This window comes from Ornithorhynchus anatinus, chromosome 5 (genome assembly GCF_004115215.2).
Source record: "Ornithorhynchus anatinus isolate Pmale09 chromosome 5, mOrnAna1.pri.v4, whole genome shotgun sequence".
Classification (NCBI taxonomy): domain Eukaryota; kingdom Metazoa; phylum Chordata; class Mammalia; order Monotremata; family Ornithorhynchidae; genus Ornithorhynchus; species Ornithorhynchus anatinus.
This window is the reverse complement of record NC_041732.1, coordinates 70,502,434-70,518,478: the sequence shown is the minus strand read 5'-3', so window position 1 is coordinate 70,518,478 and position 16,045 is coordinate 70,502,434. Positions and strand designations below refer to the sequence as shown.

Below are 16,045 nucleotides of genomic sequence, written 5' to 3'. Positions count from 1 at the left end.
TTCAACTATCTTCTTTATGCAGATGACTCCCACATCTACCTCAGAAGCCCCAATCTCTCTTCTTCATTGCAATCTTGCTTCTTCTCCATCTCTACTTGAATATCCTGCAGACCTTTCGAACTTAGGGTGTCCAAAACTGAACGCATCTTCACTTCCAAACCTACCCCCCTGACCTTCCCATAACCATTGACAATAGCACCAAACTCCCTGTTTCACAAGTCCATAACCTTACGTTATCCTCAACCCATCTCTCCCATTCAACCCACATATTCAGTCACCAAATCCTGTTGATTCTATCTTCATAATGTTTCCAGAATCCAGCCCTTCCTCTCAAAATAGACTGCAACCTTTCTGGTCCAAGCACTTATCATATCTTAACTACTATCTCAGCCTCTCTGTCTCGCCAGCCCATATTTCATCCTGCTGCCTAGATCATTTTCCTAAAACTCTTCTGTGTATGTCTTCCTATTCCTCAAAAACCTCCAACGTTTACACATTCCTCCTCTTTGCATCAAACAGAAACTCCTGACCACCAGCTTTAAATCACTCAGTCAGGTCTCTCCTCCCTACTTATCATTCAGTCGTATGGTTTAAGCACTTACTGTGTGCAAAGCACTGTACTAAGCGCTTGGGAGAGTGCAATATCACAATAAAGAGACACGTTCCCTGCCCACAACAAGTCTAGCGGGGGAGAGCCTCCACTCCTCTCTCACTACAACCCAGCTCGTACACTTCACTCCTCTATCGCCAACCTGCTCTCGTCTCTCCTTTAGCCTCTTGCTTTTGCCCTCCCTCATACCTCCTGCCCTTCCTCTCCATATCCGTGAAACTACTCTCCCCTTCATCAAAGCCCTACTAAATATCACATCACCTATGCACAAGGATCCTCGTCCCCTTAAAACTTACAGTCAAATCTTTAAACTCTGCTGCATCCCTCTATACAGTGCTCCGCACATAGTAAGCGCTCAATATACGCTTTGATGGATTGAGTGAGGGCAGAGACTGGATTTACCTTATTGCAGTCTCCTAAACTTGAATACAGTGCTCTGCAGAGCCCTCAAGCCCTGAAGCAGTATGGCTTAGTAGATAGAGCACGGCCCTGGAGTCAGGAGGACCTGGGTTCTAATTCCAGCTCCACCACGGGTCTGCTATGTGACTTTTGGCAACTCCCTTCACTTCTCTGAGCCTCAGTCACCTCATCTGTAAAATGGGGATTAAGAGTGTGAGCCCCATGTGGGACAGGGATTGTGTCCAACCTGATTAACTTACATCTACCCCGGCACTTAGAACAATGCTTGGCACCTAATAAGCATTTAACAAGTACCATAATAATAATTATTAATATTTTCGATGGCTTGATTTCCCAGAAAAGTAAAATGGCCAAAACAGCAGAACACCACGAGAGAACAAGAACCATTAGGTAAGCGATAAGAGCCAAAGTAGAGTTAAGGTAAACGGAGCAGTTTTGGGGTCCCTCACTGTGTCTCTGCAAGCCAGTTCACAGTCCAACAGGCGTAACCTGCTCAGTGTATTCAAAGTTTACACTCTGTGTCCTTGCCTTCACCCTTTTCCCCATCCCTATCTAAGACAGGCTTGAACTTTCCCCCAGCCAGGTCTCTCAGGTCATTCTGAGGAATGCTGAGGTTTTCAGAGTCCTATAAAAACAAAGATTCTTAATAATTCCAGTGTTGCGCATACAGTTTCCAGGGTACTTTTGAGAGAGGCTTGTCACACAGAATTTGACCTCTGATCGGGACCGGACTGACTCAGATCATGACTGGGAAATCCCAGGGTAAACTCTGGAGAGCAGGGATGGAGGTTTGAAATTCCAGATGCAGCCAACAGGGACTTTTCCCAGTATTTCAGTTGGGCCTATCTTAGTCCGCCTGACCGGGGATTTTATTCCTTAAAGGTGGACAGACCACCCAAAGGGGAAACTTCGCCTGATGGATTAAGTCACTTTGAGAGAGACTCAATTCCCATTGGGTAATTCACTCCGACAGGGTCTGGCTGACTGGTATTCTTTTCTTTAGTAATAATAATGATGGCATTTGTTAAGCGCTTACTATGTGCCAAGCGCTGTTCTAAGTGCCGAAAGAGAAGGTGGAGCCATTCCCTAAGTGAAAAGTAAATGATATATTTTGCACTTCCTGATACTCGCCATCTCTTTTGGCATCTTAATTTATTTTCTTCTGGTTTTTGTTTTTCATCAAGTTCTGTTCCTTGTAGAAAAGGCTCTGAAGGTTTGAGCTTTCCTTATCCACGTAATTATGGTTTTGCTACTCTTTCTTCAATAAAATTCGTGTAAGAGTTTCTGCGTGTAGTTGTGTTATTTTTCTTTGGTAATCAGAAAAATAACTGGCTCTTCTCAAAGCCGTTCCGGTACAAATTAATTTGCGTTCGGTAAGATGGAAACCATTCAGAAAATTGATGAGGACATGAAGTTCACTTTGGCTTTCGTATTCATTTCAAAGTTGTGAGAACCGGCTGTTCTATTTATCAATTTTCATAATCTATGGGGAAAAAATGGCCATGTTCCATTTAAGCATTCTAGAAAAAAATCAAATTGCTACCAAGATAGGAAAGAGAGAGAATGTCAGTTGAAGAAGCAGACTAAATTGTTGCAATCGATTTCAGTTTTTAGTGTTACAAAATTCAAAGTAAGAAACCATACTCGAAGACATTTTATAGAAAACAATTTATGCAGTTTCAATCCAAATTTTTATGTTATATTCAAACTCATTGATGGGTCCCCCCTTCCCGTTTCCCTGCTTCTCCCCTTCCCTTCCAACCCCTGGCACTTAGTACAGTGCCCTGCACAAAGTAAGTGCTTAATAAATACTTTTACTACTCTATATTAATATATTAAACCTCTACAAGGTACCAAACTAACCCATTTAAAAGTTCAAAAGATTATACACATTTCATTGAACACGTAATTAAATGGAAATATTAAGGACAAGTCCAATTAGTTGCTGGAGAGTACTTAAAAAAATATTTTTTGCTAAATACTGCTTTCGCGATTCATAACGATTCATACTATGCCCTAAATTCATATACAAAAAAATGAATCATGTAAATACTTTACCACACTAAATTAGCGATGTTCATGGCCACAGATGAAGACTGGTGGAATGAATATTATGAAGAAAAACTGTAAAAATGCCCCCTTTAGCCAAAACCTTAAGAATGTCTCATTCTATCTGAAAATACTGTAATACTTCTGTTCCATCTCCTAGAAGAAATTTAGTCTTCAAGGATCCGGAAGCTTTAATTGCAGCTCTGATTTCAATCTTAAGGATTCACAGCAGTCACTGCATTCTCCTTCTTCTTCTTCTGGGAAGCGGCAACTACAGGCATCTTCTTCTTGCGCAGTTTGCACTGGTTTTATAAATGCTAAAACAGAAAAGAATATCATGTGACTTTTTGATTCTCATAAATGCCTTTTTCCTAATCTGGGGTCTCAAATCACACATTTCCAGAGAGCATTAACGCCATTAGCCATGGGTTGTTCTCAGGACTGTCTCACTTTGTGATTTTATTTTCAGTTATTTAGAATAAAAATAACTAATGTCCATTAATGTAAATTTTCTTCATAAGTACAACTTATCAATCTTTTCATCCTTGCTTCTATTTTCCAAACTCTTTCCTAGTTCTCTAAATATTCTCCAAATTGTGTGCCCAAACCCAATATATTGTCATAGTCTAGGAAGTGTGAACAGTGCTTGTTTGCATTTTTCACAGCATTTTTGCTGATAGATCCATGTTGCGTTTCACTGCAGTCCCTTAGGTTTTGATGCATAGTGGAGGGAGAAAATAAACTCTTGATGAAGGTAGCCCCCCAAAATCCTTAAACTAAACTAAAACCCAGGAACTTTCTTCCCATTCTGAAAGAGGCCTAGAATCCACATTGGTACATTTTTAAAGAAATCTTTAATCCATGGATGGGGTCCACTCAAAAAAGGAAAAGGACTTATTGTCTACAACTCTTATTTTTATAAATGATGTGTATATATCTATAATTCTATCTATTTTGATGCTATTGATGCCTGTTTACTTGTTTTGATGTCTGTCTCCCCCACTTCTAGACCGTGAGCCCATTGTGGGCAGGGATGGTCTCTATTTGTTGCTGAACTGTATTTCCCAAGCGCTCAATACAGTGCTCTGCACACAGTAAGCGCTCAATAAATACGACTGAATGAATGAGTGAATCTTACTCTGCTTGAAGATATCCGGTAGCTTCTTTTTGCTCCAGATTGTGATACAGAAACAAAACGTGATGAGCAGAACTAAGAACACTGACGAAGCCATGATGAGAGCAAGGGTAATGGTGAATACCTGGATATCCTTGTCTGCAACACAAAAACAGATTCATGAAATACACAAAAGGTGCACTATCAGTGAAATGAGGAAACATGATATCAGAGGAACCGGCTACATAAAATATTTTGACACTTTTCCCCCTGCTAGCTTCGTAGGTAAGGTACTCAGGCAAAAAAAATTTTTAAATAATTTAATGAAAAATACACGGTTTTCCTCATCCCCTAAAACAAATAAAATGGCTTGTCGTTTCTAGCAAGAGTCAGTTTCCCATGAAAATTGTATGCTTTTCATAGAAAGATTTGAAACTCTCCCGATGCCCAACTTGCTGTAATAGTTTAGGGGCAATCTTGAAGGTGGAGCAACTAGGTAACTCCTACTCATGGTTTCCAGTCTGAGATTTTGACTGTTTCTGGAGTTTGTCTCCTTGACCCAGGGTAACAATAACTTGATTATCTGGCCTGCTCAAGCCCCATTCTACCTTTAATAAGAACTGAGTGTGGACAGGGAACCTGCCTTCTAAATACCTTATAGGCCTTTGGGGGACAGGATTGTACTTAAGTGTTTATCTTGTATTTCCATCAGTGTAAATTTTGAGGTGCTTAGAATAGTAATAATAATGATAACAATAATAATAAAAAAGAGCTGGCCAGAGTACTGGGGCAGTGAGAGAAGTTTTATAGCACACAGCTAAAAAAGATGTTCTACAAAGGATTTAGAGAAGACGCTATCAGTGATATATAAATATCGCCTGTGTGCTAAGCTCTGTACTAAAGAGTTGAAATAGTACAAAAACGCGAGACTCATGTTCCCTGCCCTCAAAGGGCAATCTCTACTTATCTCCTCCTCTTATTAGTGTTTCATTGGCTATTCCAGTCAACTTTGCCAGATGGGTTTTGGATCAAATGAAATAGCAGAATTAGGGAATGTTCTTCCGACAACTTGCGTCTGTCTGGAGAGAATGAGATTTGTGTCGGAAGGAACGGTGGTACACAAGTGCACAGTGGACACAGCTGTGAACACAGCGTAAGTTTTCAAAAAAATCAGGGTTCCTCCAGAATGCTACCCTCATTTTTATCTATGCCCCAACCCCCCAAGAACCCCACCTGGGACCAATTCACTACAACTAGAAAATAATGATCAGCAGCTCACCTGCTACAAAGACAGATGGAATGGTGACTGAGAAGGCATCCGGAGAGAAGTCTGTTGAAACTTTTCCACATACCACATCGCTCATTTGTGTTCCATTTTGGAGCACAACTTTTCCAGCCAGGGAACAGCTTAATTGGGTAAGGAAGATAATAATTAATTGACATGTGCACACAATTGCTGTAATTATATATAATAATTTATATGCACAGTTAATAAAAACTGAAAAATAACTGTATAGATTAGAATTTGCAGAAGCATAAAAATAAAGCCAGGTAGTTCTTAGTTTCTTATTTTGGGGAAGTGGCAAAAGGTGGAAAATGTAAATTTGGTGCATGCAGGGTAAGGAATATTGGCCAAGTCAATTCACATTTTAGTCAGGTAAGAATTTCCAACATTATCCTAAATCCAGTAGGGGACAGAGGTAAAATCTTGTTCTAAATAATAATAATGTGGTATTTGTTAAGCACTTACTATGTGCTGAGCAACTGTTCTAAGCCCTGGGGTAGATAGAGGGTAATCGGGTTGTCCCATGCGAGGCTCACAGCTAATCCCCATTTTACAGATGAGGTAACTGAGGTACAGAGAAGTGAAGACAAGTGGCATAGCTGGGATTCAAACCCATGACCTCTGACTCCCAAGCCCAGGCTCTTTCCACTGAGCCAGGCTGCTTCTCAAAAGAACAGGACTACCATGCAACAGGACAGCAGCGACCTAATGCTGTGGTCACTGCAGCTATAAGTGGATTTTGTGCATAAAATGCTCAGGTGCTTATTGCAATGTGATCCAGCCCTACATGCCTAGTTGCCCCTTTCAACCACTGCCCCTGCAGAGACACGGCTGACAGGGTGATAAGGGGGCAAGAGGTGCTCTGCAAATTCTTGGCATTCAGACCTTCTTCAGATGGAAAGTGAGGTAAGCCATTATTTCAGAGTACCAAGTGGCGAGGGTCTCCAGAAAGTGGCAGCCACTTGATCCTTCTCAAAGATAGTCAAGCGCTTAGTACAGTGCTCTGCCAGAGGGTAAGTGCTCAATAAATACCACTGATGATTATGATGATGTCACCGATTGGCTTTTCTCAAATATGGCTATGGCCATGACCCTGCCCTTCTTAAGAACAATAATAATTAGTGATAGGATTTGTTAAGCGCTTACTATGTGCCAAGTACTGTTCTAAACACTGGGCACTGTTCTAAGCCCTGGTGGCAGGACAGACGTGATCTATTAGCAGAGTGTAAATCAGGGTCTTGCCACTTGGAATGTTAGATTGAGGGATTTGAAGGGTACAACAAAATCTTGTTGGATATAATAATAAGAATTGTGATATTTTTAAGTGCTGGGGTGGATACAAGCAAATTGGGTCTCGATCCCCATTTTACAGATGAGGTAACTGAAGCACAGAGAAGTGGAGTAACTTGCCCAAGGTCACCCAGCAGGCAAGTGGGATTAGAAATCGTGACCTTCTGACTCCCCGGCCCTTGCTCTATCCACTGTGTGTGTATATGGGGATGTAATGATATCAACACATGGCGTATGCAGTGTGATGTGATAGTGTCCAGTGTAACTTAGCGGGGTGAGGTAGGAGTTGGGGGGGGGAGTGGCTGATTCAGGCCCAGGCCACAGTAATTTAATGTCTGAACCAAGCTGGCTAGCCCTTCCTTCAGTTCTTTCGCATGGACTTTCAATCCCCAAGTCTGATTGGATCAAGGCTGGTTTGCCATTTGCAATGGGAAACACCATCATCATCAAGAGCTAGGATAATAATAATAATTATTATGGTATGTGTTTAGCACCAGGCACTGTACTGAGCGCTGGGGTGGATACCAGAAAATCGGGTTGGACACAGTCCCTGTCCTGCATCGGGCTCACAGTCTTAGTCCCCATTTTACTGATGAGGTAACTGAGGCCGGGATCACAATGATGCCTGTCTATCAGTGAGGACAGACCCCACCATGTTATAACAAGGCTTAGTTTAATCCACCTGCACTGGATAAAGAAAAAAAAACAAGAATTCTTTACAAGCAAAGCATGCATTTTTTTAAAATTCATTTGAACCAAGTATTAAATCCAATTGTTTAAAAAGTTAACGAATGTGATACTTACTTTGTCCATTCTCTGCACATCCCATAAGACCGATTGTTAAATGTCCCATAGCCACAATCTTTACAACCTTTCACAAAAACGAGAAAACATTGAAGAACTTAAGTACTTTCATCCTTTTAAAACATCTACTGTGTCAGATGTTAAAAAGCAACGAAAATAATACAAAACTCCAGGTTCATGTCTAACTGTGAGATGATCAAAACACTGCTCAGCTGAGCATAAATAGGAGATTATCTACTCTGTTAATGCAGCAAGAAATCGGGATGATCACACAGGAAATTCCTGCATAGAGATCAGGAGGTCCTGGACAATCAGTATGACCAGAGGGAGCTTCAAAGAGGAGTGATGTGAGAGAGAGAGAGAGGGGGGAGAGGTCTGAGAGTGAGCAGGGGGGCCACGGGGAGAAAAGCTTTGGTTTCTAGCTCAGATCAGGTGCCAACCCTGATGCCCTTCTGCATCACTGCACCTTTAAGCCTCTACTGCCATCCCATGTTATTCAATTAAACCATTTAGGTTGGCCAAAGTTTTAAATAAAAATCTCTGCACTTTTAAAAAGGAAGTGTTTCGCATGTTTGTTTACTGGAAGATCCCTTTTGTGATAATAGGCCATTTCAGGGATTCTTGCGCTTGTGATTTGGCATCAGTCAATAAATACCATTTACGGAGTGCTTACTATGTGCAGAGTAGTATACTAAGTGCGTGGGATAGCACAAGACAGCAGAATTAGGAGTCATGTTCCCTGCCCATAACGAGTTTACAGTTTAGAGGGAAGTCATAAGCATCTTTTATTTTTTTTAAGGCATATGTATTCTAGGATCTTGTACTAGTGATAGGTTACATAATCATAATAATAATTATGATATTTTTTAAGCGCTTACTATGTGCCAGGCACTGTACTAAGTGCTGGGGTGGATAAGAGCAAATCAGGTTGGACACAGTCCCTGTTCTGCACAGAGCTCCCAGTCTTCATCCCCATTTTACAGATGAGGTAACTGAGGCACAGAGACGCGAAGTGGCTTGCCCAAGGCCACACAGCAGACAAGTGGGGGAGCCGGTATTAGAACCCATGACCTTCTGATCCCCAGGCCCATGACTTAAAAAATGCAATCCTACCTTTTCTGGTTAGTTCTTGACCTTCTTTACAATCTTTCTCACACATTGAACATTCTTTCCCGGAACAATGATAACCATTTATGCAGACACATTCTGCATTTTGCGTTGCAGTGCACGCCCTCTTCAGTTGGAAAATACCTTAAAGACAAAAAGGGTTTTATTAACATTTGGCGATCAAATCTAGTGACTCTCTCTTCCTAGTTTGAGATTCTGCTTTGAAAAACCATTTCTGAGAGTTACACACTAGGTGAGCTCAAGTTTGTACAGGATCAGGTCCCTGTTATCGTCTGGAGTTTCTCAGTGGGAATAACTTTCACTTTAACCAATCTGAGTAAATCTGGCCATACGCTTACGCTAAAGTTAACTCAGCCAGTCTTTAACTCCGTTGCCTCTGCAGTACAAGCAACGATTCTGACTCTAAGAGAACCTTCCCGCAAATAGAGGGGCTTATGGACAGGCCATTTAAAAGCTCTTGGGACAGTTTTCTCGCTTCTAAATCCCTAGTTTCTTCAAAACATTAATATCCGCAACTAATGAACGCCTGTTATAGGACAAGTAGTACACCAGGAACTTGAAGAACCTACAAAGTAAAAGTTTTTGCTGTGTGCTGAAGACTGTACTAAGCACTGGGAAATGATATACAAAAGAGAAAGAGAACTTGTAGAGATACATGATCCCTGCCCTCAAGGGGCTTACAATTTAATGAAGGAGATATAGACATGAATTGAATAACTCAATAACCAACATATAAGTGTATGAATATGGAGGGGGCAGTATGATTCACTCAGGGGGGAAGATATGAGTAATGAATCACAAGCAGAAGGTTCAAGAGCTGAGAACAGATAGAAGGTTTGCTGGGGCAAGGGAAGAGCCTGAGCTTGGGTGTGGTGAGAGAAAAGCTAAGAATGAGAGAGTCTGGAAGTCTTTGTCGATCCGTGGTATAATTATAATTCTATTGCTATCCTATTCTATGATAATGTATTATTATGTTCTTATCATGATTATAAGAAAAGATCAGAATCTGGAAGTCTCAATCGATCGATGGGATTATTATAATTATATTATTAAATTATCACAATGTATAATCATATTATAAGTATTTTATTGTTAGAACTTAATATATTATTGTTGTATGCTATGTTATTGTAATATTGATAATACTAATAATGACACTAATAATAATACAATGAAACTTGAATTTTGCGCTTTTGCCCTACTTGGAACAGGTCACTCTCCAATTATCATTATTATTGATATTATTATTACTAATAATAAATACCAGCTATTTATTGTAAAAAAATCCCAAAATATCAATAAATACCACTGATTGATTGATTAACATTCTAAGTAGAACTGGGAAACAGAGCCTCCTGGTACTGCTAAAGCAATCAGTAATGAGAGCTAAGTCCAGGTAGCTTCCTGGGAGTCCAGCTAAAGGATGGATAAAAATACTCTTTAATGATTATAGAGTGAATAACATTATATTAATAATAATGACCGGGGAGTGATCTGCTCTGATGAGGGCAAAGGGGCACAACTCGAGTTTCATTGTAGGTTGTATAAGAAAGGATGTATTTAACCACCCTTTAGCTGGAACCCCGAGAAGCTGGCTGGACCTAGCTTTAATAATAATAATAATGCTGGTGTTTGTTAAGCGCTTACTCTGTACAGAGCACTGTTCTAAGCGCTGGGGTAGATACAGGGTCATCAGGTTGTCCCACGTGAGGCTCCCAGTCTTCATCCCCATTTTACAGATGAGGTCACTGAGGCACAGAGAAGTGAAGTGACTTGCCCACAGTCCCACAGCTGACAAGTGGCAGATCTGGGATTCGAACCCATGACCTCTGGCTCCCAAGCCTGGGCTCTTTCCACTGAGCCACGCTGCACTGTGCTATAGCAATGCCAGGAGGCTCCATCTCCCAGCCCCACTCAGAATGCCATCCCACCAATCAGTGGAATTTCTTGAGCACTCACTATGAGCAGAGCACCATGCTAAGCACTGGAGAGGGTACGATACAACCGAGTTGTTACCCACCTTCCCCACCCACCAAGAAGTTCACATAATAATAATAATGTTGGTATTTGTTAAGCGCTTTCTATGTGCACATCACTGTTCTAAGCGCTGGGATAGATACAGGGTAATCAGGTTGTCCCACGTGAGGCTCACAGTCTTCATCCCCATTTTACAGATGAGGGAACTGAGGCACAGAGAAGTGAAGTGACTTACAGTCACACAGCTGACAAGTGGCAGAGCTGGGATTCGAACCCATGACCTCTGACTCCCAAGCCCAGGCTCTTTCCACTGAGCCACGCTGCTTCCCATTCTCCCAGACTCTGGACTTCCCGTCCTGAAGTCCGGCCCAGAGGCCCTCAGGTGCCGTCCGAGGGAAACCGGACTCGAAAAGCTTCCGAACAGGGCCTGGTTTCGGAAAGGAACCACCATGGGGACACGGCTCCACCCATCAGTGTCCGGGCCACAAGCAGAGATCGAACACATACTAAGCCCTCAATAATTACCACCGACTGATCGAACGGGTCACGGGCAGGATACACGCCTCGCTCTCAGTGAAAAATTCCCAAGTGTAACCGCTCCGATTGCACTCGGCTGATTTTCTCCTCCAAAAAAAATCAGAAACATCCCCGGGCCTACACTGAGTTCATCACCCCCATTTGACTACAAATCGTCATCGCACCTTGGCATTTTTTGCATCTGTCACACGTTGTCTGTTGGCCGTTTGTGCTGGAGAAACTGTTTGGAGGGCAAGGGAGGCAAACTTGGTGCTTGTTCTTCCCACAGTTTGTGTCATTCAGAAAAGTACCTGGGGGGAAAAAAAACAAAAATCAAGACAACAGCCATCGATCTTATTTGTATTAAACGCACACACGGTAGAATATTTAAATCAACCGGAAGAAATACATATCAACATCATCCTGAGTTTGATTTTCAGATGTGTTTTTCCACACAAGATCCCTGAGGGCAAAACCCAGAATTAAGATAATGGAAAGAAAATCCAAGTAGGGGAACAGTTAAGATAACAGGAAAACATCTTTTATCTCATGATTGAATCAGTCAGTGGTATTTATCGAGCACTTACTCGGTGCAGAATTCTGTACTAAGTGCTTACGAGGGTACGATGTGATTGGTAGTCAGGAAGCAGCGTGGCTCAGTGGAAAGAGCACGGCCTAGGCAGTCAGAGATCATGGGTTCAAATCCCAGCTTCGCTGCTTGTCAGCTGTGTGACTTTGGGCAAGTCACTTAACTTCTCTGTGCCTCAGTTACCTCATCTGCAAAATGGGGATTAAGACTGTGAGCCCCATGTGGGACAACCTGATCAAGCAGCGTGGCTCAGTGGAAAGAGCACGGGCTTAGGAGTCAGAGGTCATGGGTTCGAATCCTGGCTCTGCCACTTGTCAGGTGGGTGACTGTGGGCAAGTCACTTCACTTCTCTGGGCCTCAGTTACCTCATCTGTAAAATGGGGATTAAGATTGTGAGCCTCACGTGGGACAACCTGATTACCCTTTATCCACCCCAGTGCTTAGAACAGTGCTCTGCACATAGCAAGTGCTTAACAAATACCAACATTATTATTGTATCCCCCAGCGCTTAGAGTGCTTTGAACACAGTAAGCGCTTAACAAATGCCAACATTATTGTTACCAAGGAGTTTGCAATCTAGTGGGAAAGACAGATGTTAAATTACAGGGAGGGGAAGCAGCAGAATATAAGGATATGTACATCACTGCTATAGGGCTTGGTCTCCAAAGGCATAGACACCCCACGGGGGAGGGAGAACAGAGAGGGGGGAGAAGAGAGGTTAATCAGGGAAGGCTTCCTGGAGGAGATATGATTTTTCGTGGGGCCGCTCAGGGGTCGTGCAACTAGAACAGAAGAGCTGGTCCCTATTGAGAGAAGAGAACTTCCATCAGCCAGGTACATTATTCCTCTCTCCATCTTGAAAGAAGCCAATACAGAGGCTTGGCTGAGGAACAGCATGACCTAGTGACTAGAACCCGGGGCTTGGACGGCCAGAAGGACCTGGGTTCTAATCCCAGCTCTGCCACTTGACTGCCGTGTGACCTTGGACAAGCCACTTCACTTCTCTGGGTCTCAGTTACCCCATCTTCAAAAAGGGGATGAAGACTGTGAGCCCCATGTGGGACGGGGACTGTGTCTAACCTGATTAGTCTGTATCTCCCACAGAGTTTAGAACAGCGCCGGGCACACAGTAAGTGCTTAACAAGTACCACAATTATTATTACATGGACTGTGTCCAACCTGATTAGCTTATATCTACCTCGGAGTTTAGAACAGTGCCTGGCATATAGTGAGTGCTTAACAAGTCCACAATTATCATTATTATTATTGTATGGACTGGGTCCATCCTGATTAGCTTGCATCTCCGAGTTTAGAACAGTACGTAGTGAGTGCTTAATAAGTACCAGAATTATTATTACTACATGGACGGTGTCCAACCTGATCAGCTCATATCTACCTCAGAGTTTAGAACAGTGCCTTGCACATAGAGAGTGCTTAACAAGTACCACCTATGTCCAACCTGATTAACTTGCATCAACCCCAGCGCCTAGTTCAGTGCCTGGCACACGGTAAGTGCTTAACAAATACCACAGTTATTATTATTAAATGGACTGTGTCCAACCCGATTAACTTGTTTCAACCCCAGCGCCTAGTTCAGTGCCTGACACCCGGTAAGTGCTTAACAAATACCACAATTATTATCATTATTATTATATGGACTGTGTCCAACCTGACTAGCTTGTATCTACCCCAGCGCCTAGTTCAGTGCCCGGCACACAGTGCTTAACAAATAACACTATTCTTATTATTATTAATAATAATAATGTTGGTATTTGTTAAGAGTTTACTATGTGCCGAGCACTGTTCTGAGCACTGGGGGAGACACAGGGGAATCAGGTTGTCCCGCGTGGGGCTCACAGTCTTTAATCCCCATTTTACAGATGAGGTAACTGAGGCACCGAGAAGTTAAGTGACTTGCCCAAAGTCACACAGCTGACAAGTATGGACTGTGTCCAACCTGATTAGCTGGCTTCTACCCAAGCTCCTAGTTCAGTGCCCGACACACAGTAAGTGCTTAAGAAATACCACAATTCTTATTATTATATGGACTGTGTCCAACCTGATTAGATTGTATCTACCCCAGCGCCTAGTTCAGTGCCTGGCACACACTAAGTGCTTAACAAATACCACAATTCTTCTTCTTCTTATTATATGGACTGTGTCCAACCTGACTAGTTTGTATCTACCCCAGCGCCTAGTTCAGTGCCCGGGACACACTAAGTGCTTAACAAATAACACAATTCTTATTATTGTTATTATATGGACTGTGTCCAATCTGATTAGCTCGCCTCTACCCCAGTGCCTAGTTTAGTGCCTGGCACATGGAGAGTGCTTAAGAAATTCCACAATTACAATTATTTTTATTACATGGACTGTGTCCAACCTGACTAGCTTGTATCTACCCCAGTGCCTAGGTCAGTGGCTGGCACACACTAAGTGCTTAACAAATAACACAATTCTTCTTCTTATTATTATAAGGACTGTGTCCAACCTGATTAGCCTGCTTCTACCCCAGCGCCTAGTTCAGTGCCTGGCACTCGGTAAGTGCTTAAGAAGTACCACAATTATGATTTTATGGACTGTGTCCAATCTGATTAGCTTGTATCTACCCCAGCGCCTAGTTCAGTGCCTGGCACACACTAAGTGCTTAACAAATAACACAATTCTTATTATTATTATTATATGGACTGGGTCCAACCTGATTAGCTTGTATCTACCCCAGCACCTAGTTCAGTGCCTGGCACACACTAAGTGCTTAACAAATAACACAATTCTTCTTCTTATTATTATTATTATTATATGGACTGGGTCCAACCTGATTAGCTTATATCAACCCCAGCACCTAGTTCAGTGCCCGGCACACACTAAGTGCTTAACAAATAACACAATTCTTCTTCTTATTATTATTATTATTGTTATTATATGAACTGGGTCCAACCTGATTAGCTTGTATCTACCCCAGCACCTAGTTCAGTGCCTGGCACACACTAAGTGCTTAACAAATAACACAATTCTTCTTCTTCTTATTATTATTATTATTATATGGACTGTGTCCAACCTGACTAGCTTGTATCCACCCCAGTGCCAAGTGCAGTGCCTGGCATACACTAAGTGCTTAACTAATAACAGAGTTATTATTATTATTATTATATGAACTGGGTCCAACCTGATTAGCCTGCTTCTACCCCAGCGCTTAGTTCAGTGCCTGGCACCCGGTAAGTGCTCAACAAATATCACAATTATTATTATTATTATATGGACTGGGTCCAACCTGACTAGCTTGTATCAATCCCAGCACCTAGTTCAGTGCCTGGCACCCGGTAAGTGCTTAACAAATAACAGATTATTATTATTATATGGACCAAGTCCAACCTGATTAGCTTGTATGAACCCCAGCGCCTGAGAAGCAGCGTGGCTCAGTGGAAAGAGCCTGGGCTTGGGAGTCAGAGGTCATGAGTTCGAATCCTGGCTCTGCCACTTGTCAGCTGTGTGACTGTGGGCAAGTCACTTCACTTCTCTGTGCCTCAGGTACCTCATCTGTAAAATGGGGATTAACTGCGAGCCTCACCTGGGACAACCTGATGACCCTGTATCTCCCCCCAGCGCTTAGAACAGTGCTTGGCACATAGTAAGCGCTTAACAAATGCCAACATTATTAGTAGTAGTAGAGTGCCTGGCACGTCGTAAGCACCCAGAAGGAAAGAAAAGGGGGCTAAAAACGGGCGAGTGAAGTCAGCATCCAAAAGAGAGTGGATGGGAGTCAGCCAAGTCACCGTCAGCGTCTTACCGGCTGGACAGCTGCAGTCCTGCCAGGCCTTTACGGCTCCCAGGTGGATGACAAGCAGGACGGTGGCCACCAGTTTGCAGAAGGCTCTGCCCATGGTGCCGCCTTGGAGGGCGAGCTGCAGGGCGAGCTGCAGGGCGAGCTGCAGGGCGAGCTGCAGGGCGAGCTGGAGTGTCCTGCACGGGGAAGGCGCTAGGGGCGCTAGAGAGCGGCGGCCTCCACGTGCTCCGGCGGCTCCGCCCTCCTCCGGCAGGGGGCGGGGTCACGTGTCAGGGGGCGTGACGGCGCGGCAGGGGGCGGGGGTCACGCGACAGGGGGCGGGGTCACGCGACAGGGGGCGGGGTCACGCGACAGGGGGCGTGGCCAGGCGGCGGGCTCGGCCTGGCCCGACGGAGAAGCTTCCTCCCCGACGCGGTGGGCGGGGCTCCGGCGGTCACGTGTCCGGCGGTGGGCGGGGCTCCGGGGGTCACGTGGTCCAG

At 43.4% G+C, this 16,045-nt stretch overlaps 1 protein-coding gene across 1 annotated transcript; it reads right to left on the bottom strand.

Moving 5' to 3' along the window:
* Nucleotides 1-2,683: 2,683 nt before the first annotated feature.
* Nucleotides 2,684-15,839, bottom strand: TNFRSF9 (TNF receptor superfamily member 9). The gene is made up of 7 exons (XM_029064669.2): nucleotides 15,570-15,839; nucleotides 11,379-11,504; nucleotides 8,686-8,823; nucleotides 7,573-7,639; nucleotides 5,473-5,600; nucleotides 4,218-4,352; nucleotides 2,684-3,396 (listed from the first exon to the last, which is right to left on the bottom strand). Exons 1-7 carry the CDS (start codon nucleotides 15,661-15,663, stop codon nucleotides 3,254-3,256), a joined length of 831 nt encoding a protein of 276 aa, XP_028920502.1. The 5' UTR covers nucleotides 15,664-15,839; the 3' UTR covers nucleotides 2,684-3,253.
* Between the last annotated feature and the right edge of the window lie 206 nt (nucleotides 15,840-16,045).

Excerpts from the sequence above, each read along its gene's own strand:
- TNFRSF9 (XM_029064669.2), bottom strand. The coding sequence starts at position 15,663 with ATGGGCAGAGCCTTCTGCAAACTGGTGGCCACCGTCCTGCTTGTCATC. Across the intron at positions 7,640-8,685 it reads TCAAGAACTAACCAGAAAAG|GTTGTAAAGATTGTGGCTAT; the intron begins GTAGGATTGCAT and ends TTTTTGTGAAAG. Across the intron at positions 3,397-4,217 it reads ACCGGATATCTTCAAGCAGA|CATTTATAAAACCAGTGCAA; the intron begins GTAAGATTCACT and ends TTTCTGTTTTAG.